Source organism: Amborella trichopoda, chromosome 2 (genome assembly GCF_054954075.1).
Source record: "Amborella trichopoda isolate Santa Cruz 75 chromosome 2, AtrichopodaSantaCruz75HAP2 v2.0, whole genome shotgun sequence".
NCBI classification, from domain to species: Eukaryota; Viridiplantae; Streptophyta; class Magnoliopsida; order Amborellales; family Amborellaceae; genus Amborella; species Amborella trichopoda.
This window is the reverse complement of record NC_142337.1, coordinates 23,693,458-23,721,397: the sequence shown is the minus strand read 5'-3', so window position 1 is coordinate 23,721,397 and position 27,940 is coordinate 23,693,458. Positions and strand designations below refer to the sequence as shown.

The 27,940-nt window shown below is 44.2% G+C and overlaps 1 protein-coding gene across 1 annotated transcript; it reads right to left on the bottom strand.

The window, feature by feature from the left end:
* LOC148783168 (uncharacterized) lies at positions 1 to 27,936 on the bottom strand. The gene is made up of 5 exons (XM_088859824.1): positions 27,921 to 27,936; positions 18,826 to 19,283; positions 17,817 to 18,520; positions 17,451 to 17,630; positions 1 to 268 (listed from the first exon to the last, which is right to left on the bottom strand). Exons 1-5 carry the CDS (start codon positions 27,934 to 27,936, stop codon positions 1 to 3), a joined length of 1,626 nt encoding a protein of 541 aa, XP_088715950.1.
* Between the last annotated feature and the right edge of the window lie 4 nt (positions 27,937 to 27,940).

Sequence of the window (27,940 nt, the reverse complement as noted above, 5' to 3'; positions counted from 1 at the left end):
CTAGTCACTGCCAGGCAACCTAAGCGCCTTGCTTAGGGTACGAAAAACCTCTGGTGCCCATATCACCAAGTATGGGGCCACGAGCTGAAGGAATGCTCCGAGTTCGAAGCTATAGTCACTCAGAAGGTACATGAAGGCCGCGTTATTTGTGCCATTCTCCCAGAGCACTTCCAAGCCGTCACTCCCATCCAAGAAGAATCCCGCTATAGGTCCCTTATGAGCATGCACCGGACCCTTTAGAGCCCTCAACCTCTCAGCCCTGGGAAGTCTACCATGGACAAAGTAAGCTTAAATCCCTGAAGCATGAGGTAGTCCACCAAGCTAGGACTACTCATCAGCTCGATAGGGTGAACCAAACCCCTCCTCAGGGATCCAAAAGGAGAAAGGCACCTAGGTCCACTCGCCGAAGGAATTGTCTCCCTCAGTTATCAGTCGAGGAAGAGTTTCTCAGGCCCCTTCCTACACTGCCAACCTTACAAGACTTCATCCTAGACTCAACTCACTTATCCTGTCATCCAATTAGATGGACGTCCCTGAGTCATCAATAGCTTGGGAATCGTTCAATATGGGTGACGACGCTAAAGCACCCTACAACGGTCAAAGCCGGGGTAAGACCTAAAATACCCCCTGCACACGTCCAATTTCGACGATGGTGTAAAAAGCTGCCCGGAGCATTCTAACTCTTCTTCTTCTCCCTCCTCTTCTATTTCTTCCACAAGTGTAGCTCGATAGTGCCCAGACTTTGACACTCTAAATAGTGAGCTCGAAGGCACCAGCCTTAGTGGGTTGCAGCGGAAGCACCTAAGAAAGATACTGGCCCCGGCAACTAGATTCTTGACGGTCGCCGGTGCCTTGTCAACCCAAGGCAAGACCGAGACAGCTTCAAGCTCCTATTCTCACGAGGCCTGTCATATGATTCAAGTTCATGAAGTGTCACCCAGTTTGGGGTAAGTATCGAGTGACCCCAGTCACAAAGTCATGGACTCCCCGTTCGAAGTTGCCCCTTTCATTGCTTGGCCCAGCTAAGGACTAGAAATTGTCTCACATTAGGCCCCTCCTAGAAGCAGAAATGTCAAGATCATGTGTCTCCGCACTCGAGGTTGATGAGAAGCATCCTGAATCCCCAGACTAATAATTGTAAGAGGCTCCGAACGAGTGGGAAGAAGGTAGTTAGGCCACGGTTGACGAGCTTGAAGAGATAAACTTAGGGGATGAAGCCGACCTAAGGCCAACTTACATCTCGACAAAAATGTCTCTAGAAGAGAAAGAACGTTATATTTCCCTCCTCCGAACAAATAGGGGCGTGTTCGCCTGACATTAAAATGAGATGCCTGGTCTAGACCCTCAAGTCACTATACATCGTCTCAGTATTGATCTGATCGTCAAACCCATAAATCAGAAATCAAGAAGGTTTAGAACCGACTTTGAGATGTAGATCGATGCTGAGGTGAAAAAGCTGAGGTAAGTTGGATTCATATGTGAAGTCAAATACCCAAGATGGCTGGCAAATGTTGTCCCAGTTAAGAAGAAGAATGGCTAAATTAGGGTCTGTATTGACTTTCGTGACTTGAATACCACTTGCCCCAAGGATGACTTCCCCTTGACATTCACCGGGATGCTTGTTGATTCCACATCTCATTGCCAAATCTTCTCCTTCATGAATGGATATTCTGGTTATAATCAAATCAGGATGGCACCAGAAGATGAGGAGGCCACTGCGTTCTTGACCCCAAAAGGTGTCCTTTGCTACATTGTGATGCCTTTCGGGTTGAAGGACGCCAGCGCCATGTACCAGCATCCCATGATGACCATCTTCAAGGACATGATCCACAAGGAGGTCGAGTGCTATGTGGATGACTTGGTGGTGAAATTTGAAAAAAAGGATGCTCACGTACAAGACCTTAAAAAGGTTTTTGAATGGCTGCAGTGTCACCAACTCAAGATGACCCCCTTGAAATGTGCCTTTGGTGTATGCTCAGGAAAATTCTTAGGGTTCATCGTGAGGTACTGCGGGCTCGAGATCGAGCTGGTCAAAATCAAGGCAATTTAGGATATGCCATCGCTTACGACCCTGCTTGAACTGAGGTCTCTCTAAGGACAGCTAGCCTACATTCGAAGGTTCATCTCAAACCTTTTAAGGCAATGTAGGTCCTTTTCACACCTGCTAAAGAAGGACACTCCCTTCATATGAGATGAGGTGTGCCAGGCTGCACTCGATGATGTTAAGCAGTATTTGTTGAACCCTCCAGTGCTCTCTACGCCAGTATTAGGAAGGCCTATCATCCTATACGTGACTGCCCTTGATGAGTCACTCCGGGCACTCCTAGTACAAAACAATGATGGGGGGGAAGGAAACAACACTATATTATCTCAGTCCCAGGATGCAGGGAGCCGAGGAGAATTACCCTCCCATCGAAAAGATGTGCCTAACCTTGATCTTTGTGGTTCAGAAGCTCCACCATTACTTGCTCGATCACGAGGTCAAACTAATCTTAAAGGTGGACTCGGTCAAGTTCCTTATGACCTGGACATGCCTATCAGGACGCCTGGTCAAGTGGGCGTTATTGTTGATGGAATTTGACATCATGTATGCATCACAAAAGCCAGTCAAAGGACAAGCCCTAACATACTTTCTCGCTGCTCACCAGTCCCTCTGGAATCTCCCCTGTCAAGTGAACTATTGGATGAAGAAGTTTTCTGTGGGGTACTAGCTCGGCCGTGGGAGATGTATTTCGATGGAGCATTCTAGTCTGATAGAGGGGGTGCCGAAGTCATGTTTATAACTCCCGACGGTGGAATGATTCCTTTATCCTTCTTACTTGCAGAGGTATTTTCTCATAATGAAGCTGAATATCAAGCCCTCATAATCGGATTGGAGATCGCCCAGGAACCAGACCACCTGGAACAACTAAACATCTTCGGTGACTTTGAGCTAGTCATCCGGCAGCTTAAAGGGATTTATGACGTCAGGAAGGATACTCTCAAACCTTAGCATGACACGGCCAAATCTTACATGGCCTAGTTCGATGATTTCTCTCTAAGTCATATTCTTAAGAGGCTGAACTCGCAGGCCGATGCGCTCTCAAAGCTCGAGGCTACCATTTAATTATCTTCATCATGGCCCACACATATCTGGGTCACAGGATGGAGACATGTGGACTTGAGGACCGAAGTTGATGTAGATGAAGAAAGAGATATCTTCCTCGAATGCCCACCTTATCCATTTAGAGCATTCCTCGCTTCCAAGCATGTCATTAAGGAAGAACATGAAATCCCGAGGAAAAGAATCCAAGGATGAGAAGCAAGAGCTTGAATTCTTCGACCCGATGTGTGTAGAGGTAGAACAAGTGGAAGACTAGAGGGAGCCTATCATGAATTTCGTAAAGCATGGAAGGCGGCCTAAGGATCGAGCGAAACACAAAAGTATACGACAGATGTCTACCAAGTACACCCTCCTTGATGGGGGTGTTCTTTTTCATCGATCATTTAAAGATTCTCGTCAGATGTGTCGATACACAAGAAGCAAGCACAGTACTTGAAGAAGTACATTCAGGTATCTGCGGACTGCATTAGTCCAGCCCTAAGCTCTATGAACGCATACATAGACTCGGCTATTATATGGACTCAGCTATTATTGGCCTTCAATGGTGGTCAACGCCCAAAATTATGCTAAGAGATGCTAGGTGTGCCAAATGCACTCAAGCCTCATTCATCATCCCCCAGAGCCTCTCCATCCTACAGTAACATCATGGGCCTTTTCCCAGTGGGGTATGGATATCATAGGACCCATTGATCCTCCTTTTTCTTTGGGTCATGCCTTCATTCTAACAGCAACAGATAACGTTTCCAAGTGGGCTGATGCGGTCCCCCTCAAGCAAGTTTCAGGGACCACTGTGGCCAACTTCGTGTGCCACCACATCATCTACCGATTCAGGGTTTTGGGCTAAATAATCTCTGATAATGGTCCTCAATTCAGAAGCCATCATGTTGATCCCCTAATCAACCAGTTAGACTTCGAGTGGAAATACTTGACCATGTACTACCCTCGAGCCAACGGTTTAGTTGAGGCATTCAACAAAACCCTGTGTGGGTTGCTCCGGAAGTCAGTTGCATAGTCAAGCCAGAATTGACATGAAAAGCTGCTTGAGGCTCTGTGGGCTTATCGTACCACCACTCGCAATGCTGCAAACTCTACCCCTTATTCACTGGTCTATGGAAGTGAGGCAGTTTTACCCCTTGAAGTTCAAATACCTTAACTCCATGTCTCTATACACCAGGGGCTAACCGAAGGTGAGAAGGTCAAGCTCCGTTATCAGGAGTTGGATGCCCTTGACAAAAAAATACTAGAGGCCTAGTAGAACCTCAAGCTCAATCAGGGGAGAATGGAGAGAGCCTTTGACAAATCTGTTAAGGTTCGCTCATTCACTCATAGAGATTTAGTCTTAACAGTCAAGAGGCAGATTGTCATGGATGGGCGCTGTAAAGGAAAGTAGTGGGAAGGTCCATTCATAATTAAAAAGGTCACACCAAATGGGGCCTATATACTGGCAAACTCGGATGGAGGAGAGGCGATGCCCCCTATTAATGGAAGGTACTTAAAGAAGTACTATCCCTGACATATCCCTAAAATGTGGTGCATGCAGTAAAAAGAAAGAAATGAAGATGAGGAACAACTCATAGGAAGTTCATTTCTTTCATTGTATTAGAAAAAGTTAGAAGCCACAATCGAAAGGCTATTATTAGGGAGGTTACAAAACCCTTTCATCTGAGGATAAGAGTATGGTTACAGGCTAAAACGAAATGCTCTCATCATGAAGTAGAAGAAAAACCACTGAAGAGGATGGTTATAAGCCATAAAAAAGAAGAAGCCCAACCATTTCTAAGTTAGCTTCAATTCATCTGACAAGGCATGGCTAGCTTCCAAGGAAGTGGCCCATGATGGCTTACCTTCCTCCAAAACAACACGGACTTCACTGTTGTGCTGGAGGACTTGGCTTCCAATAGACCACAGTGACCGGGCCTTCTCATTTGCCATCACCCTTGGCCCTTACAAGGCATCGCCGTCCATGGTCATCGCTGCGGGCAACTCAATACCGCTCGTGATCATCACCGTTTATGACTCAACACCGCAGGTGACCACTAGCGTGTGCTACCATTACCACAGGCAAGCCAGTGATACGTGAGACTATCGCTGCGAGTGGCATACTCTCGAGCGTGGCTATCACCATGCGCGGCTAGAGACGCATGAAGGCAGCGCTGCATGCGGCTTAATGTCACACATGCCCTCACGGGGCCTCGATTCCCACTATTTCCAGTTCTCAAGAGGCATTAACTCCCACACGTCTTTGATTTCCCCAACCGTCAGTCCTCGTCGATGGTCCACCTTCTCACGATTTTTTGCCTCCCCCCCAGCACTTCAGGTTTCATTGAAAATTCCCTCTGTCCACCGGGAGCTCCCCCTGTCACGACCCTGCCCCCTGCCCCCTACCATCTCATACCAGAGGGCGACAGGGTGCGGGATCGCGATCACAGAAGTCACGAACGTCACTCAGGTGGAAGTGGCTCAACGCATATGATAGGCGGAATCAAAAGCAAACCACAAAAGAAAACTAACACTTCCACCAGAAACATAACAAAAGCTTGATAAATTAAAACCATTCATATCCATAAACAGTCTCTAAGGTCATAACTACGATATCCAGAATACTACAATCATTCAAGGCACTGCTGGCCTGCCATCAAAATACATAACTTCACCAAACAACAACTGCCAACAACTGCAAGGCCGACAACTAACAAACACCTACACAAGAACTACACAAGAACATGAATCCACTCATCGAGCGCAGGCTTTCTATCCACCCCACACGATCACCTCCCACCGCTCTCAACCTGCAACGGTCAATCTACAAGGGTGGAAGCAAAGGTATGAGGTAAAAAGCCCAGTAAGTAGATCACAACATTATGCTTCCCTGCCTATAAGTATTATCACACATCACATATCAAGATTCTAAGCCATGCTCATAAAACAAGAGTCATGCATCACAATTATATCACAATTATAGGATGATGCTTTTACGGTAGAGCATGCATAATATAAGATATCAGAATTCACATTTGTTCAATGTTGTAATTATCATTCATATTCCTAGTACAGATAATGGACATCATATGAATTAGAAGTTTAGAAAGATCTTTCCTCAGGAGTATCATCATATGCATTCCTCAAGCTTACTCATTCATCTATAACTGAACATGTTCTACAATATACATACTTATCACAAAGGAGCATACTCTTATTTCATAATAAAGCATATTTTCATCCCTTAGCACTCACATAGTTAGGTATGCATTACACTCCAAGGCAAGTACCTTACTGGCATCAAACACACAAGCAAGCCCAGCAATACTCTCAAAGCGGAGCCCACTCATATTAAACATTCACACATCTCAAGCAATGCAATACGCTCAAAGCATGTTGAGAAGTCACACATAGCTTATCACCTCATGCGCACCTCATGAGAAGTTACATGACCCAGGCAATGCGATACGCACAAGGCATGCTGAGAAATTCCCATATAATTAGAAATGTCATCACGTCACAGTTGGTCGTGCAATACACTCAAAGCATGCCAATATCTCAATATGTTGGTACCGTCACACATAACACATAAGCAGCACGGTACCATCATTCACACAGTAGGTACTTATACACATAACACATAAGCAACATGATACCATCATTCACACAGTAGGTATCCATTCACATATCACATAAGCAACACGGTACCATCATTCACGCAGTAGGTACCCATATGCATAACACATAAGCAACATGATACCATCATTCACACAGTAGGTATCCATTCACATATCACATAAGCAGCACGATACCATCATTCACACAGTAGGTACCCATTCATAGAATACATAAGCTGCATGATGCCATCATTCACACAGCAGGTATCCATTGGCATATCACATAAGTAGCACGGTACCATCATTCACACAGTAGGTACTCATACATATAACACATAGGCATCATGATACCATCATTCACCCAATAGGTATCCATTCACATATAATATAATGATGATATCAGTATCTTGTCAGGATAGTAGAAATATTACATTTTGGGTGTGAAACATCACATTTTAACAGTATCACAATGATAATACTCTAGTAACAGTGACATTATTTCAGTTAAGCCTTACCGCTCAATTTCCTGCCATCAAGGCAACGACGTGCGCTTACACCATTAGGGCCGTAATCATTGAACCATTTAGAGTTTGAAGATGGTTCCAAAACCAATTTGCCTCTTATATTTCAAATCGGGGTAGTTTGAAAACAATTGGACCTTGTTTGGCCCCTCAAAAGTTCCAAAAGAATGAAAATATTTTATCTGAAATCTGCTGTGCAGTGAAGGTAGTGACATATCTTTAAAATTTACTTCATAACTCACAATCAAGAAGAAATTCCAAAAAGTGCTCAAAATGTGAATTAAAGCTTACTCATGAACCGTTCAAATGGAAGTGGTTTGGAAGAAAATGGACTGCTTTTGGCTAGTCAAAATCAGTGGCGATAGAGACATAAATTCTGAGTTTTATAAAAGCTGTCCATAGTGACATATTGTTACAATTAGTCATATAACTCTCAAATTAGGGAGAATTTCCAAAAGTGCTAACAATGTGATCTCAAGCTTATTAAATTTTTTTTCAAATGGCAGTAGTTTAGAAGAAATAGAACCTCATTTGTTTGTTCAAAACTCTTGACATCAGAGACATCAGTTCTATGTTTTTACCAAAACTGTCTACAATGATCTACTGGCATGTTTCGAAGTATAACTTTACATAAATAAAGAATCAGAGAAAGATCAAAACGTAATCATCACAATAGAGTCATGCGTCTTTCAAATGGCTATGATTTCATGTCATTTAGACTCCAATAGGTCAAGCAAAGTCTCAGTACAACATAAGCTATGTTCTTGGAAATTTCCATAGTCCGATAACAATGACATTCATGCACCTTTCACTTCATATCTTCCAATCTATCAAGAGTATCATTTAGATATAGGAATCAAAATCAAACTACACTCATAAAGCTTTCCAATGGAGGTGATTTGAAGTAATTTTGATTCATTTTATAAAAACCCCAATACTCCCTGGAATTCCACAGTCCAGCCATAACATACCTCAAAGAACAAAGCATAACTTCTAAACTACACAAGATAATCACATGAAACAAATTCTAGCTTAAATTAGACTCACAATATAATCACCACAAAAATTTATAAGCTCAACAGAAATCACAAGCATGCATATCATTTTATACAAAGGAGCCTAAATTTCTGAAAAAACAGAGCACAAATACATACATGCAAATCCTATTCTTCCACACAAATTTCTATACAATCTCATGCTAATATTTTGCTTAATTTCAAGATTTATTCATGCCTAAATCATTCTTCATACATGCTTAGATTCATGATTCAATTTATACTTCATACTAAAATACACAATAACATGATCTACTTACCTTGAGCTCTAAACTTGCTCCAAAACTCTTGCACACAGCCACTTCTCCAAGCTCCCCAACATAAAACTCTAAGTGTTTGAGAGAGAGAGAGAGAGACAGAGAGAGAGAGAGAGAGAAAGAGAGAGAGAGAGAGAGAGAGAGAGAGAGAGAGAGAGAGAGAGAGAGAGAGAGAGAGAGAGAGAGAGAGAGAGAGAGAGAGAGAGAGAGAGAGAGAGAGAGAGAGAGAGAGAGAGTGCAAAACGTGGGAGAGAGGGGGGGCCAAAGCTCTTGAGTGGGATGAAAAGGGCTCTATTTAAAAAAGAGAAAAGGGCAGCAAGTGACAAGTGTCATTCATGCAAAAATAAATGACATACATGAGGAGAGAGAGAGAACAAGCATGAAGACATACTGATTATGGGTACAAGCATGAGAAAAGAAAGGATTGTGTGTGTGAGAGAGAGAGCTCCCTAGACTACCATGCACTCAACCACTCACGCAGGGTAGTGACTCTCTTTACGCGTGACATTACACAACCTGCGCTGGTCCATCTCTCTTTACAATCGGTGCTACGCTTTCTCACACAACCAGCGCTACACCTCAACAAAGAAAGACAATCGATGCTGATACACTTCTCCTCCTCTCAACCGGCGCTGGCCATAACTTCAGCTTGTGTTGAACTTCTCAATCGACGTTGGTCAACTTAACCGCCGCTGGCCTCTTCACACAACTCCAACCGGTGAAGGCCTCCTCCTCCAACCAATATTAGCCACTCCAGACAACTCCAACCGGTGTTAGCCTCTCCACACAACTCCAACTGGCACTGGCCTATCCATACAACTCTAATTGACGTTGGCCTCTACACACAACTCCAACCGGTGCTAGCCCCTTCACACAACTCCAATCGGCGCTGGCCTATCCATACAACTCCAACTGGCACTGGCCTCTACACATAACTCCAACCGGCATTAGCCTATCCACACAACTTTGACTGGCGCTGGCCTCTCCACACAACTCCATCCGACTCCAACCGGCGCTGGCCTCTCCACACAACTCCAACCGACTCCAACCGGCGCTGGCCTCTCCACACAACTCTAACCAGTGCTGGCCTATCCACACAACTCCAACCGGTGCTGACCTCTCCACAAAACTCTAACCGACACTGGCCTCTCCATACAACTTCAATCGGGTGTGGCCTATCCACACAACTCCAACTGGCGCTGGTCTCTTCTCCTCAGCTGGGAAAATTTTGGGTCATTACATCCCCTGATCCTGTTCTTTTCCCTTTTCAATAGCTGAGAAAATAAAAAAAACCATCGAAATCCCCAGAAAGCTTCCTTGTGACCCTGCGGATTTCCCTTCTCCTTGTTTTCGCACTTCAGCAGTTCGCTGCTAATTCACTAGAATTCCACCAAGTTTTCTGGTGAGCTCACTTCTACTCGTCCTTCTTCTTCCGATAACCAGAGGACTCTCAACTCCCCTAACTTCTCTGCAACCTCCCCTTCATCCTCGAGACTATTAGAAAAGTACCTCATCTCCAACAAAACACCACTACGATTCTTGCAGCTTCACCAGAAAGGTCTTGGTGAGCCCTTGAGAAGCCCCTTTTCCCTGCTCAGGAGAGCCTTGGAACCTTTCAAAAACTCCCACAAGCATGCCGCAAAGGTCCACGACCAGCTGAAGCTCGTCAGAAAATTTCCTGAAGGCCTGTCCGTTGGAAATTTTGGCTGGAAAAACTCTAGCCAGGAAACTCTCGAAGAAAACTCCAGCTCTCTTTCTCTCTCTCTAGAACTCTCTTCGAATGTTTTACCCTTTAGTAAAACAGTAAAATGAGGTTTTCCCCATTTTACACTCAGTAGTGCCACAAACTGCCCCTCACAAGTTTGAAATGACGCTCTAGTCCCTAGCTTCTGACAGTAATAACACAAGGCTGGAGCGGGTTAAGCCCGAGGCTCGAAAGGGTTATCGTCATGCATTGTGTAAGATGTTATCGGTGTGTGCCTTGGTCAAGGGCTATCGCCTCGTGCTTCACCCAGAGGCTATCGCTGCGCGCCTTCGTCAAGGGCTATCGCCGCACGCTTCACTTAGAGGCAATCACTGTGCGCTGTGTAAGATGCTATCGCACGCCTTCATCAAGGTCCATCGCCGCGCTCCCTCGCTAAAGGCCATCATCGTGAACTTCTTTAAGGGCTATCGCTGCGTGCCCATCAGGAGTTAACGCCATGCGCCTCACCAATAACGTCTCACGCTCCTCATCAAGAGCTTAACACCGCGAATGCCATCCATAACTTAGCACCGAGCACATGCCATGGCACTCCCATCTGGACCTTCATCCTGCATCATCCCCAGGAAGTTCATTCCCGGCACCCCAGCCTCACTCCTCTGGGAGTCGAGTCCCCAATTACGACTTTATTCCCCTTAGAGTCACATTCTCCCCACAAAATGGTCCATGCCACATGAACTTAAACTACACAGCCTTGGTTCTGGCCGCATAAGCCTAAACTGCACAGCCACGGTCTAGTTGCACGACCTTAAACCGCATGGTCTAAACTACATGACCTTCAACGGTAGCAAAGGTCTAGTTGCATGACCTTAAACTGCATGGTCAATGCTGCATGACCTTAAACTGCACAGCCTTGGTCTTGGTTGCATGACCTTAAACTGCACATCCATGATCTAGTTGTACGACCTTAAACCGCATGGTCTAAACTACATGACCTTAAACTTTAGCGAAGGTCTAGTTGCACGACCTTAAATTGCATGGTCCTAGCCGCATGACTTTAAACTGCATAGCCATGGTCTGAGCACTAAGAGCTTAAAAACTGTAACACACGTCCCTGTAGTAAAAAGATAAACATCATGACAAATAGTCCACACGCATGACGTTAAACTATGAAATGGATGCACCCCTTCACTAGGTGTATTCCATCAACATCCCTAATGGAGTTAGGCGTAAGAAAAAGAAAAAGGGAGTCATGCTTACCCCTTCAATCCCCAGTGGGTCTGTCTCACACTAACACCTTAGTAAGAATCACACCCTATTGCGACCCACTACCCCTAGTGGGGTTGTATCTGTACTCTGTCCTGTCATTCTCACTAGAGTTACAGGCATACTATTACTCAACATCCCCAGTAAAGTTAGGTGTATGAAAAAGAAAAAGGGAGTCATGCTTACCCCTTCAATCCCCAGTGGGTCTGTCTCACACCAACACCCCAGTAGGAGTCACACCCTATTGCTATCCACTACCCCCAGTGGGGTAGCATCTATACTCTGGCTTGTCATTCTCAGCAGAGTTACATGTATACTATTGCTCATCATCCCCAGGGAGTCACACTTACCCTCTTAATCCCCTGTGAAGTCCTCTTCCGCTCGCCACTCCTGGTAGGGCCACCATCTTCATTTAAATCTCTCTTCTTGTGTACAGCCGCAACTATCTTTATTCCTAGGGAGTCAGATTTCTATCCACAAACTTGTTCCCCATGCAGCTTCACATACATGGTGACCCACACCGTGGTTCATGCTGCATGACCTTAAACTGCACAGCCGTGGTCCATGTTGCATGAGCTTAAACTGCACAGTTGTGGTCCATGCTGCATGACCTTAAACTGCACAGTCTTAGTCCATGCTACATGACCTTAAACTGCACAGCCGTGGTCTGTGCTGCATGACCTTAAACTGCATAGCCATGGTCCGTGCTGTATGACCTCAAACTGCACAGCGATGGTTTGCACTGCATGACTTTAAACTGCATAAGCACGGTCCAAACTATATGGCCTGAAAATGTAGCGAAGGTCTAGTTGCACGACCTTAAACTTCCTAGTGCTAGCTGCATGACTTTAAACTACATAGCCACGGTCTAAACTATAAGACCATAAACCATAGTCTATGTCCTAGCTACATCACAGTAAAAGGCTCAGCATCACGGTCCAAACTATATGACCTTAAACTGTAGCAGAGGTCTAGTTGCACAACCTTAAACTACATGGTCCTAGTTGTATGACTTTAAACTGCATAAACATAGTCTAAGCTATATGACCTTAAACCATATTGCATATCTTGGCCGCATGACATTAAATTGCTTTGCTCAAGTCCCTGAGGCATGACCTCAAAGATGTCCCAACATAAGTGCACACCCCCTTTACGTGCTTTTTCATGTAAGCTTTCCCTAACCGACCCATGCGTGTGCGTGCACCACCTTCATTGCTTCCCTAGTGAACCCATTCACTTCACTACCGCTATTCATCATTTTCTAGTGAGTCTCACCCATGCTCACAAAGATGACAAACCATCTCTCCATCCATACTCATTATCAGATAATGGGTCACCATTTGTCACCCACCATTCATACGCCTTCCATCTTTCATAGGTAGTCTCATGCCATCTCCCCAAAGTGAGTCAAGACCATCACCTTACTCACTCTATGGCCTCCATAGACTTCCATTCTTCACCACTCTAGTCCAGGTGTATGACCCTAAACTATAGTGCACGTCCTTGTCGCATGACGTTAAAAGACTTCACACAAGTCTCGAAGGCATGACCTTAAACATGCCTTCACAACAAAAAAAGGGGCACGGTATAAACCTAGATAAGGGAACACCATGAGTAAAAATGATGGGCGGGTATGGTCACGAAACCATGAGTAAAAGAGTTTTGTAAAACAAAAACCCAGGAATGGTGAAAACCCTAAAGGGCATCGTGAGCAAAAACAAATGAAAAGGGTGGACATGAGGTCATGGGTAAAAGAGCCCGAAAATCAAGGAAGCTGGTGAAAACCAACTTCATGGCACCACTTCCCCTGTTCAAGTAAAAACCCACAAAAGGGCGCTTGGATCAACAAAACAGGTTGACGCAGCACCACAGCCTTAGCCGACACCTAATTGCCAAACAATCATAGTCCTGGCTGGCGAGGTCTACTTAAAATCCTCAACTGCAGGCATCTAATCACAACACAAAATGACTCATCAGGGAGTGAGAGCCTCATAAGATCTCCCACACTTCACTTAAAAAAAACGACAAGAGTCCTTGAGGGTGAGGATGATGACCGAAAGATCCCTCCAAAATGCAAAAGATCTAACGAAGCCAGGGCCTAACCAGCCAGAGACTTCAGAGTAATGTTTCGCCATGAGATCACCTCGCCTAAAACCTTCCTTAGACATGCCCAGATTTTCTATAAGACCCAATAGAATGGGGACCACGAGGCCTCCTCTCGAGAATTCCCTCTAGCCGATAGGTGCAGACTTTTGGGATAGGTCAAAAGCCCTTGACTGGAACCCGTTAGACAAGACCTACAGAGATACCCTGATCATCAAAAGCAAACCTGGTGCAGCAACAAACAATGCCAATCAAAGGTTCATAGCACTTGGCATTCAGTAGGCCCGATTCTGACCAATGAGGTCCCTATAAAATCTTAAAGCTGTCAGAATCACGAATAGTCCCTCGAGGGTTACGACTTCGACAAGATCCTTCAAAAGTCTCTTCTCCCTCTAAAGTCTCCACGGATGGACCTATACATTGCATCCAAATGTTTAAGCATCCTTTTCAAATGTTATCCCTCTCGTTTCTCTTGAAGAACAAAATTCGGCAGTGCAATCTATTTGAAGAAATTTTTTAGCACCTTGGTCCTGCGGTCAATAAATCCTGACAAAACAGTGGAAATTTTGACAATCTCAGAATAGCCCCAAAACTGATCAAGATATTCATAAGGACTCTCAAAAGTCTCTTTCCAACTTTTGTCACTTTTCGACATGTTTAAGGTAGTGCAGACTGAGAAACAATTTTGACAGAATTAGCCTCTAGCACCCTAAAATGGACCCTATAACTAGAACTATATTTTACATATTTCAATTTTCTATGGAACCACGACCATTGGATCCGGCACAGATGAAAACCACTTGGGGTCACATTTCAGCTTGAACGGACATCCCAAGAAGAAGTTATAGGTGAAGGAGCGAAATAGGAGGAGCTGCACACTATTTTCGTGCGGCCACCCTGCAACTCAACTCCATTAAAAGGGAAGTCACGACTAGTGACTTTCGATGCTTATATCTCCCTCGTCCAATATCAGATCGTGCTCAAACTAGATGGAGGGTGTTCGTCTCGTCGAGACTAGCGTTTCAATATGTGACATGCCTTACGACGACGCCCAAGAGAGAAGAAAAGCTAGAGAGAAGTCGCTGATCCATGAAGAAATTGCAGAAAAAAAGCGGTAGCATCGTGCCTCACTCAAGCCGCCAAATCATGCCGTTCGCGAGCCTGATTGACATGAAAGCAATTCCATCGCGTGCATAAGTCTAGGGCTATCTTTAGTTCGAACCCCATACATGATGAACGGTCGGATTCCGCACATGAAGGTGAAAAAGTGATTGCAAATTCCATCGCTGGAATTCGAGATTCTGGCTAATATTTCAAAGTTACAAAATCTTCATCCGGGCACGGAATCGAGCTGCGTTTGTTGCTCAGCGATCGTGACGGCATGTTCAGTGTCCAAAGAAATCATAGAAAAACATCAAGGAATGAGGATACAATCGATCCAAAGTTTCAATAGTCATTCAAATTTCAAGTCACATAATCGTGCCCTAAAAACATGACCCATGGCTCGAAGTTGGTATCAAATCGATTGCCATGCCAAGCCCTACAAGAAAACAACTATCTTTCGATCAGACGGGCATCTGAACGACCTCGGATCATCCATAAAAAATCATGCACATTCTAGGGCAACAAGGGGACTGTCTTAGAATTCCACAACTTATTAGAAAGGGGCAAATATGTCATTTTGCACCCTATTTTCTAATTTCTTTTAATTCAGTTAAATCGTAATATTTAGTAATTAGGTTTAATTTTGATCATCCACCCATGTTTGGGCACACTTCTATATATATCACATACCATCATTGTACACAAAAAAGGCTTGAAACCCTTCACAAAGGAGAACTTTTACTCAATAGAATTCCCTTTCCTTCTCATCGTTGGGTCACGTTTGGAGGGAGAGACTAAGGAGAGAGAAAATTTTGGATCGGTACCCTTAGGCTCAAGGTAAACATTCTCTCTCTTCTTTTCTTTCTTCTTCTCCTTCTTCATTTGAGCCTCCCTCAGAGGCCGTACACAGCAGTGGCAGTGCCATGCATGCCTCTTTCTTCACTTCTTTTTCTTGTTCCTATGGTTTCACAGGTCATGCATGGCGATGGCACTGCCATGCGCGAACTCCTTTTCCCCTTCTGTTGTTGTGTCTCTATCTCTCGACGAGTTTTACAGATGGCGTTGCTCATCGGTGTCCATAGGTGTGTCCTCGAAATCTCAGTGAGAAACACGGGTAGCGATGCTTATTGTCGTTCGCGGGGGCTTTACCCTGCCATGTGACTATTACAAGCGGCGATGTCCATTGCCATCCGCGAAGGGTCGTGGCAATAGTCATCATCATCTGCAAGCTTTTCTTTTGCGCTTGGCGTCTATCGTCGTCGTGCGCAGGCTTCTTCCGTTTGCTCGGTGTCCATTGTCATGCGCAGGCTCCTTCCATGCCTCTCTGCATCTATTGCTGTGTGTAAGCTTCCCTTGTGCCCCACACCTATCGCCGTGTGCTCCAAAAGAGGCAATCACTGCGTGACCCATGAGAAGTTATTACCGTGCACGTTACGAGAAGCTATCGCCGTTCGCAAGAGAAGTGTGGCCTTCTTACGTTGCCAACAGTGATGCTTCTATCCATCCGTGGGTTTCTCTCATGTCCCACATCTAGCACCGTGCGCATCACGGGAGCTATCACCGTGAGCCTCACCAGAAGCCATCGCCGCTTGTAAGGGACTTGGTGTCTTCTCATGATGCTAACGGTGAGGCCCACTGCCGTTTGGATTCTTCACCCTCTTCGTAGTCTTACTTTCTCTCTCTTCATTTCATTTTCTTCTCTTCTTTCTTTTCTCTTCTCACTTGACTGAGGGTAAACTTGGCTTAGCACTACCATATCGGCCTCAGTTTTCAGTAGTATTGTCGTCACGATAGTCCCGAGTACCACTCCGAGTCGGTAAGTGTCCAGCTGTCACATTAGTCTCGCCTCTTCATCAAGTTCTCTTCTCTTTTCTATCTTTATTTGAACTTTCCACTTCATCACTCTAACTTCTCACATTCTTAGCCATGCGAATGTGTGTTGCTCTAAGACAAGGGTGGGCCGTTCGACCCACTTGTCTTGCAAATTAACCATACTAGCGTTGTACAGAAAACATGGTGATCACAGGTCAAGGGAGGCAATTCCAAACCAGCTATAGCAGCTTGGGGGCTTTCTTCGTGATTTAGGAGGGCACCCACGCGAGGCAGCTCGAGTAAGTCCCAAACCCACCTTAAATTGCTCTCTCATCGGTTGGTGTACCTGCCCTTACTTTTGAGAAAGGTTTCTGAGAGAGTGATCTTAAGTGTCGGGTTCACTAGAAACCCAAGATACATGTTGCCAAATCATATAAATACGTAGGGCGAGATCGAAGCACCTAACCAGACTTCTTTTCCTCAGATGCAAGAGCCACGCTTCAGCACAACTACTCTCTTTTTCTCTGATGCAAGAGCAATACTGCAAAATAGATTTGTAACCTCTCTAATCATGGGCTTTTTGGCTTGTAACCAATGCAAAAGAGTTTAAATTTTTTTCAAACTGTCTTGCTCCTTTTCTTTCCCTCTTTTTTTCTTCTTTTTATTCGTATTTCCTTCTTTCCATGTATTAAGTGTTTTGAGAGTGTATCAAGGATATTATTTGTTTAGGTATCGCCCATTGATAGGGGGCATCGCCTCCTCTCTATCAGGATATGCCAGTATGTAAGCCCCATTTGGCGAGAATTTCTTGATTATGAAGGGGCCTTCCCATTTAGATTCAAACTTCCCTTTGCGCCGCCCATGGATAATGATCGTCCTTGTGACAGCGAGAACCAGATCTTCATGAGCAAATGAGCGGACCTTGACTTACTTGTCAAAGGCCCTCTTCATTCTTCCCTGGTTGAGTTTGAGATTCTGCTGAGCTTCGAGCCTTTTTTCATCAAGTGCATCTAATTCTTGATACCGAAGCTTTCTCATCTTTAGATAGCCTTTGATGCATGGAAACCCATAACGAGGGTAGTTGAATCTCGAGGTGTAAGACTGCTTTGCCCTCAAACCAAGGAATAAGGAGTGGAATCAATCACATTTCATGTGGTGGTGCGATAGGCTCACAATGCTTTAGGAATCATGTCAGTTCTTTTTCGACTTTGATACTGACTTCCTTAAAACATTGAATAGGGTTTTATTGAAAGCCTCGGCTAAGCCATTCGCCCAAGGGTGGTACATAATTGAGTACTTCCACTCGAAACCAAATCGGTTAATCAAGCAATCATTGTGATGATTTTTGAAGTGAGGGCGGTTATTAGATATAGTCCAGTCAGGCACCCCAAACCGGTATATGATATGATGCCACACAAAATTAGCAACTGCAGCCCCCGGGACTTGCTTAAGGGGATCCGCTTCAGCCCACTTGGAAAAATAATCTGTAGTTCTTAAAATGAAGACATGGCCCATTGTAGAAGGAGGATCTATAGGTCCTATAATGTCCATTCCCCATTGTGAATAGGGCCTCAATGCCACTGTATGATGTAGAGGCTTCGGAGGCTGACGAATAAGGCTCGAGTGCATTTGGCATACCTGGCACTTCTTGGTGTAGTTTAAGGAATCAGCAGCCATCGAAGGCCAATAATACCCTAATCTACGTATCAGTTCATAAAGCTTAGGGCTGAACTGATGCAATCCATAGATGCCTGAGTGTACTTCTTCCAACACCTTATTTGCTTCTTGCACGTCTACACATCTGAGAAGAATTTCGTCAAAAGATCGGCGGAAGAGAGCATCCCCTTCAATAAGGGTGTACTTGATAGACATCCGATGCAGATTATTGCGCTCAGTACTATCTTCAAGCAGTCTACCATGCCTTATGAAATTGATGATTGACTCTCTCCAATCTTCCACCTGCTCAATTTCTGCACACATTGGATCGAAGAACTCTGGTTCCTGTTTTTGAATATCAGCTCCCTAACTTTGAGCCATTTCTTGCTCAGCTTTAATGACATCTTTGGCTGCTAGAAGTGCCCAAATGGGTAAGGCGAGCACTGGGGAAAGAGGACTCTTTCATCATCTGCGTCAACATCAGTTCTTAGTTCAATGTGTCTCCATTTTGCCACCCAAACGAGCGTTGGCCCTGATGAAGACTGTTGAATGGTTGCTCCATGCTTTGCGAGTGCATCAGTCTATGAATTCAACCTCCTCGGGATGTGACTTAAAGAAACATCCTCAAATTGAGCGATATAAAAATTTACAGTATCATAATTGGGCTTGAGGGTATCTTTTCTCACGACATAGATCCCCTTAAGCTGTTGAATAACCAACTCAGAATCACCATAGATATTGACTTGTTCCAAGTCTAAATCAAAGGATATTTTCAACCCAATTATAAGGGCCTGATATTTTTCCTTGTTATGAGAACTGGCGTCGGTGAGCGAGAAGGACAGAGGAAGTACCTCTCCTTTTGAAGTCATGAATACCACTCCGATGCCTCCTCGATCAGATTGGAAGGCTCCGTCGAAATACATCTCCCAAGCATGAGCAAGTTGTGCACATAATAGTTCTTCATTAGGGAGGTCACTTGATAAAGGTGACTCTGCCGGTACCAGATGTGCTACGAGAAAATCAGTCAGGGCTTGACCCTTGATGACCTTTTCTGGTGTGTATGTGATGTTGAATTCGATCAGCAATAATGTCCACTTAGCAAGGCGTCCTGACAAGCATGAGCATGTCATGAGAAACTCCTGATAGTCTTAGAATTGCCCCAGAACAGGTCAGAATCCTAAGCACTCCAAAAGGCCACCTGTCAAGTTTCGTCTCAATTTGACATAAGGCAGTGTAAACAAAGAAATAATTTTAAAAAAAATCAGCCTCTAGCACCCTAAAACGGTCCCCGTAACTAGAACTTTATTTTCAATGCGTCAAATAGCTGTGAGACCACCACCATTGGATCCAGCACGGTTGAAAACCCTAAGGGTCAAGTTTCGGCTTAAATGGACATTTTAGGACAAAGTTATGGGTAAAACAATAAAAAGGGGTAGGCCACACACTATTCCCGTGCGTCTTCCCTACACAAATCTCCATTAAAGGAGACTGGTGTGCACAGTCCCGAGCATCAACTTCGAAGATTCGTATCTCACTCGTTCTGGGTCGGATCGCTCTCAAAATTGGTGAGCATGTTCATCTTATCAAGACGAGAGTTTTGATATGTTGTACGAGACATGAAGATACTCGAGCAGGGAGAAAAACTAAAGAGAAGTTGATGATTTGTGAAGATAGTTACAAAAAGTTTAGCAGCAGCACGCCTCGCTCGAGTGGCCATATCACGACGATCGCGCACCCGATCGACGCAAAACCAATTGCATTATGTATGTAAGGTCCAAGGCCATATCTATTCTAAACCCTACATATGATGAACTATTGGATTTGACACACGAAGGAATTAAAGTTGCTGCAGATTCTGGCCGTCGGATTTCAAGATCTCGCTAAAAACCTAAGACGACCAAGTCTTTGTCCGGACACAAAATCGAGCGACGTTTGTTGCAACGTGATCGTGGCAGCATGCTCAGTGCAATTCAATGAAGAAACCAAAGGAAAAAAATCAAGGAACAAGCACACTATTGATCGTAAATTTTCAAGATCTATACAAATTTAGAGTCGCATGATCGTTACCTAAAAACACGATCCATGGCTCGAAGTTGGTATCAAATCGATCGTCATTCTGAGCTCGAAAAGAAAGCAATCATCTTTCGGCCCAACGGATGCTGGAGCAACCGCGAATCATCCATGGAAGATCACACAATTTCTAGGGCAGCAGCAAGGACTATTTTGGAATTGCATGTATTGTTGGGTAGGGGCAAAACAGTCCTTTTGTACCCAATTTTATATTTTTCGTTAATTCAATTAAATTGTAATTATCATCAATTTAGGTAGATTTTGAGCATACACCCATGTTTGGGCCCAATTCTATAAGTACATGTTAAACACAATTGTTAAAGGACCCTTGATATTTCAATCTCATCAATAAAATTTGAGAGTTTTTCATATTGAAACTGTAGGTGTCTCTTGGAGAGAGAGAGAGGAGAGAGAATAAAAGGTTTGACACCTTTGGTGAAGGTAATTTTCTCTTTTCTCCTCTCCTCTCTCTTTTTCTCTCCTCTCGGCTATCTCTTTCTCTCTCCTTTTATCTATCTATTTCTCTCGCCTCTCATTTCTCTCTTTCTCCTCCTCTCGTCTCTCTTTCTCTCTCCCCTCATCTATATCTCTCTTTTCTTTTTCTTCTATGATCTTCTTTATTTACTTTCTACTCTATCTTTATCTTTCCTTTCTTTTTTTTCTCTCTTTCCTTCTTTCTCTGTTCTCTCTCTTCTCTGTTCATGCGTGGTGGAGCTTATCGTAGGGCATGATGTCTCCCTACTTTTGGGACATAAACAGTGAGTCGAGCCTTAACCCGAGTGGCGGGCTGGGCCTCTATCAAAGTTCCCTTGTCTCCCTCTATGTTATAGACGACGGAAACTCATCACCGTCCATGTTTTTTCTCTCCTCTTCTTTCTCTGTCACAAACGGTGGAAGCTCATCACCATTCATGTCTTTTCTCTCCTCTTCTTTCTCTGTCATAGACGACGGAAGCTCATCACCATCCATGTCTTCTCTCTCTTCTTATCTCTCATGTCATGGACGACGGAAGCTCATCGCCATCCATGTTTTCTCTCTCTTCTTAACCCTGTGTCATGGACGATGGAAGCTCATCATTGACCATGTTGTTTCTCTCTTCTTACTCATATGTCATGGACGGTGGAAGCTCATCGTCGTCCATGTTTTCTCTCTCTTCTCACTTGTATGTCATAGACGGTGGAAGTTCATCACTATCTATGTTTTCTCTCTCTTCTTATTTCTCTATCATGGACCACAGAAGCTCATTATCGTCCATGTTTTCTCTCTCTTCTAACTCATATGTCATGGACTGTAGAAACTCATCGTCGTCCATGTTTTCTCTCTCTCCTTACCCTTCTATCATAGATGGAAAAAGCTCATCGCCGTCTATGTTTTCTCTATCTTCTCTCTCCTCTATCATGGACAGCAGAAGCTCATCACTGTCCATGTTCTCTTCTATCTTTTCTCTCATCGTCGTCCATGTTCTCCTCTCTTCTCTCTCTCTTTCTTCTTCTTCCTTCTCTCACTTCATTCTTTCTTCTTCCCTCTTTTTTTTCTTATTTCTCACCTCCTCTCTCTTCTTCTTTTCCTCTCTCTTTCCTTCCTTCTTCTCACATGCACGACATCGATAGTACTGTGCAAGCCTCTCTTTCTCTCTCTTCTTTCTTCTTTCTCATTCGTTTGACCAAGAGAGGCCAAGACAAACACTGCCATGGCAGTCTTGTCGTTTAGGAGTATTGCCATTGAGCAGATCTTAGTTACCGTGCCCACCCTACTGCCACGATAAGCTAGCCATTGTGTCAGGCTGACCGTTGATCATTCTGGCATCTAGTAGTATTTCTGTTGATGTGCCCCTCTTGCTACCACACCGGGTCAATCACTTGCTGCTCTAGCTACTGTGTTAGTCTAGTCACTTAGTCAAATTCCTATCTTCCCCATTCCTCTATTCTATCTCTTTCTTCTTCTTTCATCTATCCTTTCACCCTTTCTTCTTTTGGATGTGTACGCTTGTGAACATTCGCTCAAAGATAGAGGTGGGGTCCCTTCATACCACTTGTCTTGTAAAATTAACTGTATGTGTGTGATTGGAAAAACATGAGAGTACAGGCCAAGGGAGGCAATTCCAAACCAGTTATAAAACTGGGGGGCTTTCCTCATTATTTAAGATGGCGCTCATGCGAGCCAGCTCGAGTAAGTCTCGAACCCACCTTAAATTCCTCTCTCATCAGTTGGTATATCTGCCCTTGCTCTTGAGCAAGGTTCTCGAGAGAGCGATCTCAAGTCCTAGGTTCTCCTGAAACGCGAGACACGTGCCACCAGGTCATCCTGATCAGGAGGGTGAGATCAAGGCACCTAACCATGATGACGTATAGAATGAAAGGTTTTCCCAACACTGGTGTAGAGAGGATTAGAGGGTTGAGTAAGTATCGCTTGATGTCATCAAGTGCTGCTCGGCATGCTTGATCCCACACGAATGGGGTATCTTTCTTTAACAGGTGCGTAAAGGGTTTACAAAGGCCTGAGAGGTTTGAGATGAACATGCGAATATAAGCCAGCTGCCCTTGAAGGGAGTGTAGCTCTTGCAATGTAGTTGGTGATAACATTTCTTGAGTAACCATGATCTTGACTGGCTCAACTTCGAGTTCTTACTGTCTGAAAATGAACCCCAACAATTTTTCTGAGTGCACGTCAAAAGTGCATTTCAGCGGGTTCATCTTGAGCTGATGTAAGGGCTGTAATTTTCTCCCAAGCCAGTATCATCGTGTAAGGAGAGAGTAGCCCCAGCTGGAGTAGCGTCGGTTGGAGCAGCATCGGTTGGAAAAGGAGAGAGTAGCACTGGTTGGAGCAGCATCGGTTCGAAAAGGAGAGAGTAGCGCCGGTTGGATGAGAAGAGAGCAGAACCTATTGGAGCAGCATCAGTTGGAGTAGCACTGGTTGGATAAGGAGAGAGCAGCGTCGGTTGGAGTAGCGCTGGTTGGAGCAGCGCCGGTTGGATGAGAAGAGAGTAGTGTCGGCTGGGGCAGTGCCGGTTGGATAAGGAGAGAGTACCACCGGTTGGATAAGAAGATAGTAGCACCGGTTGGATAAGGAGAGAGCAGTGCCGTTGGAGTAGTGCTGATTGGATAAGGAGAGAGTAGCACCTGTTGGATAAGGAGAGAGCAGCGCCGGTTGGAGTAGCACCAATTGGAGCAATGCCGTTTGGAGCAGAGCCAGTTGGATAAGGAGAGAGCAGCACCGGCTGGAGTAGCACCAATTGGAGCAGTGCTGGTTGGATGAGAAGAAAGCAGCGCCGGTTGGAGCAGCGCTGGTTGGATAAGGAGAGAGTAGCGCCGGTTGGAACAACGTCGGTTGGATAAGGAGAGAGTAGCATTGGTTCGTGAAGCGCCGGGAGTGTCTTAGTGAAACATATAGCCTCTGTACATGTTAGAGCCATCACGTATGCGTCAGAGCAATGAGTGCTTGCATCAGCCACAATATTTTACAACCACCCTCTCTTTTTAAGCCTTTGTCAAAATGGGTCTCTCCCATTTTTCTCAACTTTTCCCTCTTTCTTGAAGTTTATTACTGCCCCTTTCAAGACAGCCCACTGGTGAAGCCAAGGAAAGCTCGTGATAGCCATGAGTGAGGATTTGTGATGTGATACCGTAAGAAGTCAATGTAAGTGGGTTTAGCTTTATGCATCCATGACTGTTGTAAAATATTGAAATGGATTGGATGATATAAAGGAAAACGTGAAGTATGAATGGGTTAACATGAGGTTGAACTTTTAGTTTGTGCTTCTCAATGCCAGGACTATCAAGCCCAAAGTGTAGCTTAGCTAAGAAATATTCAGTGCTCTTCAAAAGCATATTGACTCGAGAATATGAATTTACAAGAATTGTGAATGTTTTACATCTATATGTTTGATGACCAAATGGTGTCCAAATGGGACAAAATCATTCCCAAATGAAATATGTGTGTATACTCCAAGTTTAGTCTTTATGTCATGATAATATTTTGCATGGATAATAAGATATGGCCCTAAATGTCGAGGCATGATACTGTTCACAGTTGCTGCTCTTTCCAGCAACTGTGGCCCTCTTTGAGCAAGGCTTTTGACCTAGTTAATGGTGTCCAAAAACCTGGAAATTGCTGCCATTGGAAAGGTTTATGAATGTACTTAAAGTTGCATGTTTTGAGATTTTTGATACTCCCCACGGATTTTGAGCTATGACCTGTAATGCGCAAACACGTTACTACGCATTGTTGCAGGGAAGTTTCCAGCAACTAATGCTCACCTTGTATTGAGCTTTTGACCCATCAAATGGCACCCAAATTTCTTCTTTTGTGTAAATAACAATGTATTAGCTTGAGGTTTCATGTTTGAGGCATCTTGAGACTTTAGTTAAATAGGGAGCTACACCCTCGCAAGTGGGGCATGTCAGTATTGTTTGCCGTTGGGTAATTCTATGATCATGCGACGCTAAATTAGTTTGACATATGATAATTGTGAATTCCATATGATAAATTCCTTGAGAATGCCATAAAGATACGTGAATGATGCCATGTAAACTGCACTTTGTGAGAAAAAGGGGCCACGAGCGTGATGAAATGAATTAACAATGAATGCCAAATGCTACTGAGAAAGCTTATGTGTAAATGCCCTGTGATAGCGTATGAAATGCTTGTCTTTTGCTAAATACTATGACGTTATGATGAAATATGTTTCATCTATTATGATGCGATGAATGACCACTGCTTACATTGTTATTGACCACTACACGGTGGGACACTCACCAGTAGTGGATACCATTATGATGATGCGATGAATGGACACTACTTATATTGTTATTGACCACTACGTGGTGGGACACTCACTGGTAGTGGGTACTGTTATGATGTTGTGATGAATGGCCACTGTTTCCATTAATATTGGCCACTACACGGTGAGACACTCACCAGGAGTGGATGCTACTATGATATTGTCTGCTATGCGATGAGACACTCATCGGTAGTAAGGAAAGAGATGTCAGCATATCCCTTAACCTGAATAATGATAGAAACTAGTTAAGGGAGACGATAACGGGTCTCACCCTAGATTTATAAAATGATATGTGATTGATGCCTTGTAAGGTAAGGGCCTATCGAAACCCCAATGCCCGCTGGGGTCTGTGTGAGTGTGTTGAGGGTATTACGAAGTGGATAACCACTTGTCATTACCCTCCCTCTTGTGTGATGTTACCCTCCCTCCTGTGTGATGGTAGAGGTCTTAAGTAATGAGATTGGCTTAGCCTGATGGATAGGGCCTCTACTGCGGGAGTAGGTGATTTAGGGAGTACATGGGTAATGGTTGACTTTCTTCATAAGGAATGTTTAACATTATAATGATGGAATGATTTATGATTTCACAATTTGAAGGCTCTGATCGCAGTGATTTAGTGATGACTGTCATTTAAATGAAATGTTCATAGTCTTTGTCGTGACTTGATATGCAAATATGCTAAATTATGACTTTATATTGATAAGTTGTACTGTTTCCCCATATGGATAGAACCACCACAAATGCATAACACTATACCTGCTTACTGGGCTGTATAACTCATCCCATTATTTCTCCTCTCCTTGTAGATTGATAGTGGCAGGTACAGAGTTGGAAGACAAAGCTAGTGTTCTTGAAGAAGGTGCTTAGACCTTGTTTATGTCTGGGCTGTTTGGCCCTGGTTTTGTTTTGTTCTTGATGGATATATGTAATATTGGGCCTAGATACCCCGAACTGAATGCAATATTTCAAAAGATTTTTATATTATGGATGTTTGGTGTATGGAATTTCCTATGTTGATCTACTTGTTGAGTTAGTGTTTTAGGTCTTTCCTATGGTTTGCTCGATTTCTGAATATAAATGCCTTGAGTCTACTCCTACCTGAGGGACAAATGTTACATTGGTTCACGAACCTGCGCTCGATCGCCCGTCACCGTATTGGGTACGGTGGTCGGGGGCGGGGTCATGACATATATGGTATCAGAGTAGCTAGGAGAGGATTCTTGGCCTTGGAAGTTTACGAGAGTCCTTAGTTTAGATATGGGGTAGACAAGTGACTGGGTGTTCGTTAAAGGATGCCAAGAGTGCATAACCACAATGCGAGTTCCAGTAATGAAAATATTGAGGCTCGTCGAGTTGTACAAGACTCTGGGGGCTATGACCCAAATGATGAAGGAATCGATGTCAACCCAGTCTACCCCTACGCCTAAGCAGAATGACAATATCCTCTTGAAGAGGTTTAGGAGAATGACGCTCCTAACCTTTAAGGGGCATGGAGGAGTGGAGAAGGCTGAGAGGTGGAAGAAATAGATAGAGAAGATCTTAGGGGTGTTACACTTCTCAGATGAGCAACGTTAGGCTTGGGGCCTTTATGCTGAAACAGGAAGCCGAATACTGGTGGGACTCAGTAAGGCAGGCTTGGTGAGAGATAGAGACTGAGGTCACTTGGGAAACTTCTTGACAATGTTTGATGAGAAGTACTTCCCTGATTCAGTCAAAGAAAGCATGGAAGTAGAATTCATTGAACTCCAGCACGGGGCATGACTGTTGTGTAATACGCTACTCGATTCGCAGAGCCCTCTAGGTATGCGTCCCTCATCATAAATACCAAGGAATGAAAAGCAGATAAATTTGAGAGGGGCTTGTGACTAGACATCAGGAGTAGGGTGATGTCGGATAATATAAAGTCGCACACCTCGATGGTAGACCATGTTATGAAGATGGATAAAGGCTGCGAGGATCGTCGGTTAAGGGAGGAAGGAAAGAGGAAAGCATTGCCGTCGGGAAAGTTAGGGAAGAAACCCTGACAGTCTTCTCGGAGAAACGCCAAAGGGAGATCGTACCCACCTAACCCAAGAATTTCGAGGAGTCTTTCGGGCAACACAGACAATGACCGATGCCTGATTTGTACTTATTGTGGGAGAAGCAACCACAATGCAGCAGAATGCTACTAAAAGAAGAATGAATGTCTGAAATGCGGCAATCCTGGCCACTAGGCGAAGGACTGCCCAATGATGAAGACCGCAGATCGTCCGAAGACCCAAGGACGAGTGTTCACACTCACTGGGCAAGAGGCTAAGGCATCCACCTCCAGGATCAGAGGTATACTCTCAATTTGTGATATTAGTACTAAAGTCTTAATCGACGCTGGATCCAATCATTCATTTATTTCACCCCATTTTTATCGTTACTTAAATGCAGCACCTGCATGTCTTAATTACACTTTAATAGTATGCACACCTATGGGAGACTGTATTAAAACTGATAAAGTATATAAACAATGTAAGATTACAATTGATGGGTGTGGCCTGCCAGTAGACCTGATCCACCTAGATATTCGAAACTTTGATGTAATTCTAGGCATGGATTGGTTGTTTACACATCATGCCACCGTCAACTGCCATTGAAAGATGGTGACCTTTGAACGTTCGGATCAAGTGGAAGTACACTTTGAGGGCATTAGAGATACTTCTCTTTTACACATTATCTCTGCCCTCCGGGCCTCTCACCTCTTGGCTAAGAGATGTGTAGGATATCTAGCATATGTAGTAGAGAATTAGGATGTTAAGACCCAGTTAGAAGAGATACCCGTAGTAAAAGAATACCCTGAGGTGTTCCCAAAAGAATTGCCATCCCTACCTCCAGAAAGAGAAATTGAGTTCGAGATAGAGGTAGTACCTGTCATTGCTCCCATTTCT

Bases quoted from the DNA above. Each gene is read 5' to 3' on its own strand.
- LOC148783168 (XM_088859824.1), bottom strand. The intron at 18,521-18,825 runs GTAAATTTTTAT...ATTCAAAAACAG, and splicing joins TCAAGCCCAATTATGATACT to GAACCAGAGTTCTTCGATCC. The intron at 269-17,450 runs GTAAGTCAAGGT...TGTCCATGGTAG, and splicing joins ATGAAGAGGGCCTTTGACAA to ACTTCCCAGGGCTGAGAGGT.